The sequence below is a fragment of the Diaphorina citri genome, unplaced genomic scaffold (assembly GCF_000475195.1).
Source record: "Diaphorina citri unplaced genomic scaffold, Diaci psyllid genome assembly version 1.1 scaffold290, whole genome shotgun sequence".
In the NCBI taxonomy this organism is placed as follows: domain Eukaryota; kingdom Metazoa; phylum Arthropoda; class Insecta; order Hemiptera; family Psyllidae; genus Diaphorina; species Diaphorina citri.
The window spans coordinates 239,639-244,832 of NW_007377726.1; the positions used below are offsets into that span (position 1 = coordinate 239,639).

General features: G+C 37.4%; 1 protein-coding gene across 1 annotated transcript; it reads left to right on the forward strand.

Annotated features, from left to right (window-relative positions):
* Nucleotides 1–34: 34 nt before the first annotated feature.
* LOC103507128 (structural maintenance of chromosomes protein 2-like) lies at nt 35–4,915 on the forward strand (the record flags this gene model as incomplete). The annotated part of the gene is made up of 8 exons (XM_008471575.3): nt 35–279; nt 691–981; nt 1,188–1,328; nt 1,364–1,553; nt 2,580–2,702; nt 3,862–4,033; nt 4,303–4,441; nt 4,769–4,915. Coding segments are annotated over exons 1-8 (1,443 nt in total), but the record flags the coding sequence as incomplete, so codon positions are not given.
* Between the last annotated feature and the right edge of the window lie 279 nt (nt 4,916–5,194).

Here is a 5,194-nt window from a genome sequence, read left to right on the forward strand (position 1 = left end):
AAATTAAATTTCCTTGGGAATATTTTTCAGATTTTATCCATGCTTGAGGAAGCTGCTGGCACTGGTATGTATGAAACCAAGAAAATTGCTGCTCAGAAGTTGATCTCCAAAAAAGAAGCCAAGTTGGCCAACTTGAAAGATTTGATCACTGAAGAAATTTGTCCTAAAATTGAAAAGTTGAAAGGAGAGAAGGAAAAGTATTTGGAACTCCAGAAAGTTACTCGTGAAGCAGAACATTGGGGCAAAATTTACACAGCCTTTTCTTACTGGAGTTTGTTGGTAAGTACCTACCTTTGTAACAGGGTGACAATTTTATCAAGATTGAAAATGAAAACTCTCTACAAGTACCTGTCTGGAAATATTCAAAATCATTGTCCTTCTTATACAAAGTCTAATATAAGTTTGTCAGTAATTTTTTAGGTGCCTAACCACGTAGAATCAGGAATCAGCACCCAAGATTGAAAATGAAAACTGTCTACAAGTACCTATGTCTGGAAATATTAAAAATCATTGTCCTTCTTATACAAAGTCTAATATAAGTTTGTCAGTAATTTTTTAGGTGCCTAACCACGTAGAATCAGGAATCAGCACTGAAACAATGTATTAACATACAAGGGCTGCAAGCTTTCATTGAGCTTGAATTTCACATCTTCTCTGACACAATTTTTATTTATTTTTTCTACCTTTCAGCAAAAAATAACCAAAGGCCAGGAGGATAGGAATAAGAAAATCACTGAACTGGAAAAGGGTCAAAAGGCAATCACTGACAAGCAGAAAGAAATTGAAAACGTGGACAAACTTATCAATGATATCCAGCTTGCTATGAACGAAGAATCCAATGGGAAATTGGTGCAAACTGAAGAGAAGCTGGCAGAAGAGAGAAAAAATGAAGCTCTTATCTGTGCAAAGTACCAGAGTGAAAAAGATTCCATCAATGCTGAGGAAAAAAAACTGAATCAACTTATTCGTAGTGTTCAAGATGTAAGTAACTATACTTTAAGTGCATAGTTTAAAATCCTAAAAAATAGGTGGATAAAAAAAAATGGACTCTGGTGGGGTTGAACTTGGGACCTCCAGAGCACAGGTCAAAGCTAAGGTACTTCTTCTCTTATTAACTTCCCAACTATATTACTTATATGTTGCATACCAAGCTGTACGGAAATTTCTTACCATTTTCTATTTCACAGGATAAAAACGCACTGAAGAAGAAAGAAAAAGAAATGAGTGATATGGACCGCAAGTATGAAAAGCTTAAAATAGAGGATGAGCAACTCTTTAACTTCCCAACTATATTACTTATATGTTGCATACCAAGCTGTACGCATTCGGTCACGGAAATTTCTTACCATTTTCTATTTTACAGGATAAAAACGCACTGAAGAAGAAAGAAAAAGAAATGAGTGATATGGACCGCAAGTATGAAAAGCTTAAAATAGAGGATGAGCAAGACAAGGAAGCTTACACTGCAGCACAACAGAAATTCCAAGCTATAAGTGCAGGATTGTTTGCAGCAGAAGATGGGAGTGTTGGAACTCTGCAAGATCAAATCATAGGTGAGATGTAATTGAAAATTGAATAAGTTTTAAGACGTGAAGCGAAAATTTTCGCATCACCCCCGCACTAAAAATTATATCAATAAAGTGATTCTTTATTAAACTGTTGGTATAATAGAACAACTTGTTCTAAGCTGACAGTCTAAATAAAGCACTACTTATAACTTACTTGTGTCACTCTAAATAGGTATGTGTAAAAACCTACTTGAAATATCTACTTGCATGATTTTCACCTCCTTATTCTCATAGAGTGCAATAACTGCAATACTCATCTATTGTACTCGTATAATAAAGTATAGAAAGCCAGCCTAGTTAGCTTGGAGTGTAGCACGCCTGCCTTGTAAGCGCTAGGTCGCGGGCTCTATTCCCACCCAGGGCGAACTTTATCGTGAATAGGTAGGGTTCGTTCTTTGAACGGCTGGCTTTCTCTGATCCATCGCTCCTTCTACACTCATCTATTGTACTCGTATAATAAAGTATAGAAAGCCAGCCTAGTTAGCTTGGAGTGTAGCACGCCTGCCTTATAAGCGCTAGGTCGCGGGTTCTATTCCCACCCAGGGCGAACTTTATCGTGAATAGGTAGGGTTCGTTCTTTGAACGGCTGGCTTTCTCTGATCCATCGCTCCTTCTATCTTTGATTTCGGAACTCCAAGACCTCCATTACATTACATCGAAATGGGGCACTTTTCTGACGAAATCCCTGTGTGCGGAGTCCAGTATGTAGGGCTATTGCACCCAAAAACGACCTCCTATTACAATGTCCCTATCTAAAATTCAAAATTACAAGAAGTTCTATGTTTGTTTAATGTGATTTACAGCCATGAAAAGTCAAATTTCAACTGCAGAAACCGAGTGGCCAAGACCTCCATTACATTACATTGAAATGGGGCACTTTTCTGACGAAATCCCTGTGTGCGGAGTCCAGTATGTAGGGCTATTGCACCCAAAAACGACCTTCTATTACAATGTCCCTACCTAAAATTCAAAATTACAAGAAGTTCTATGTTTGTTTAATGTGATTTACAGCCATGAAAAGTCAAATTTCAACTGCAGAAACCGAGTGTAAGCAATGCGAGATGAAGTTGTCTCATATTAAAACCAAGCTGCCTGAGAAGAGAAAGCTGATGAACCAAACAGAAAGTGACTCAGGTAAGTATATATTATGTTTGTTTCTTTCACTAAATTATTAAATACTCTGATGGGAACTCTTTAAAAAAAAAAAAATGTTGAGTTATTTGGAAATATCACAGAGAGGGATCAGAAACAGAGAACCTTCCAACCTGAAAGCAGAAGAGAGAATGAGCTCTGACAAAAATCTAGGTCTGAAGAAACCTCCCAATATTATGTTTGTTTCTTTCACTAAGCTCTTACTTCTTGCTACACTGTTGGTATAGTTAAAAAATGTGCCAGCTATTTTGATAATGATTATGTACCTACTCCTTGGTAACCTTTAATTCGTATAAGCTTGACCATTCTTTTGGGGCTGCCCGCCCCCACACTTAAGCCCCAGAATGGTGAAAAATTATTTGTGTGTGAATTATACATTTTGTGTGTGAAAAATTATTAAATACTCTGATGGGAACTCTTTTTTTTAAATGTTGAGTTATTTGGAAATATCACAGAGAGGAGAGGGATCAGAAACAGAGAACCTTCCAACCTGAAAGCAGAAGAGAGAATGAGCTCTGACAAAAATCTAGGTCTGAAGAAACCTCCCCAATTAACCTGATTGGTCAACAATCTGGTTGGTCGATTTCAATCTTGTTAGCTAATCAGATAGCTTGATCCAGGAGCTAAACCAAGTTAAATCTCTCAAATTGTGGTTCCGATCGAAAAAGCTGTCGGGTCAATGTCGATCAACTATGTGACCCTAGCAGTTACAGTTCCCTCTGTCAAACCTCTTAAAAAAAAAACTATTTAGTTCCTTCTCTTTCTCCTCTTTTATTATAGTCATCCTAATCTTGCTACTCCTCTTTTATTTCCAAACTGAATTCGAATTCTCATCTCCTCTTTTTCAGCCGAACTTGAGCAGAAGATCAAGGAGTGTAAGAAAATCGTCAAGGTGCGATTTGTTCGCGGTATCCGCGGTTTTTTCGCGATATCCGCGGTTTGTTCGCGGTATCTGCGGTTTGTTCGCGGTATCCGCGGTTTGTTCGCGTTATCCGCGGTTTGTTCGCGGTATCCGTGGTTTATTCACGGTATCTCCCTCTCCCCCTCTCTTCCTTTCCCTCTCTCTCCCTCTCTCTCCCTTTTTCCCTCCTTCTGTAATGGCAAATTCTTTACATACTTGATTCTCTAAACCAATTTTCAGGCAAGGACAAGCAAACACTGGAGAATAAGCAGAAAGAATTGAAGAAACTCAATGAAGATCTGAAGAGATTGAACTATGAAGAAGGAGCTTATGAACGACTAGATGAAGAGAGACAGGAGTTAATCCGAAGCAAGAATAATGCACAGAGTCAAGTTTATAATTTAAACAACAGGTTGGTATAAAGAAAATAACATAATTATAATCATCAGAAGCCTTAGATATAATAACAGCTTAGTTAAATACATACGTAGGTACAAGTGTAGGTATAAAATATAAATTTATCTCTAGAATTTTAGAATAATAGGATAAGATTCGTTCTCGGAACGGCTGGCTTTCCTATCCTGTCTTCCTTCTCTCTTCGATTTCGGGACGGTAAGACCTTAGCAGTCACAGTTCCCCCTATCAAAGCTCAAAAAGTTTATGCTTATCGTATTCTTGCAGGGATCGCAACATTGAGTTCACGTATACAGATCCAGAACCTAACTTTGACCACTCTAGAGTCAAAGGTCGAGTTGCTAGGTTGGTGACTGTGAAAGACCCAAAGTATGCTTTGGCCATAGAAACGGCCCTGGGAGGTTTGGTAAGTCAAAATATTTTAGGAACCTAACTTAACTTTATTAAAACCATGGATAACTTCATTAAAACATTAATATTTTCTTTAAAGTTCTGTACGTATGTATGAATGTTCAAATAAAAATAAAGTGTTATTTGTTGGAAAAAAAAACAACAACAACAACACCACTATACAGATGTCTGAAGTTCTTTTTCGCATGAATGGCGTCGCTGAAAACCTTAGCAGTTACACAGTGATGTTAACGCTCTATCAAACTAATATTCAATTCTTGCAATGGCCTTGTTAAATATTAAATATTTCATTAAAAACAAAATAATATTCAATTCTTCGCAGGTATTCAACGTGGTAGTGGACAATGAGAACACGTCTCAGTTGCTGATTCAAAATGGAAACCTCGCCAGACGTACTACGTTTATTCCTCTGACCAAGATCAGGCCTTGGGTAATGGATGCCAAAATCATCCGGACTGCTCAGAACCTGGTAATGTACATTTTTGATTTCGGTATAAAAAGAAGAAAGAAAATGAGTTTTTCCCCTAATTAGCCGCTTTAACCTTTTATTAAGTAAAGAACTGAGTTTGTCAGACTGTAAATGATTTGATACATACATAGGTATTTGAAAATTCGAAAGGACAATTTGTTAAACAAGCCCACAGAGCGAAAATGAGGTTTTTATTTTATCTAGCTCTGTCAGCCAGAAAGAAGGTACGTCTACTCAACATTGACTGGAAACTTATTTAATATTGGTATACCTGGCACG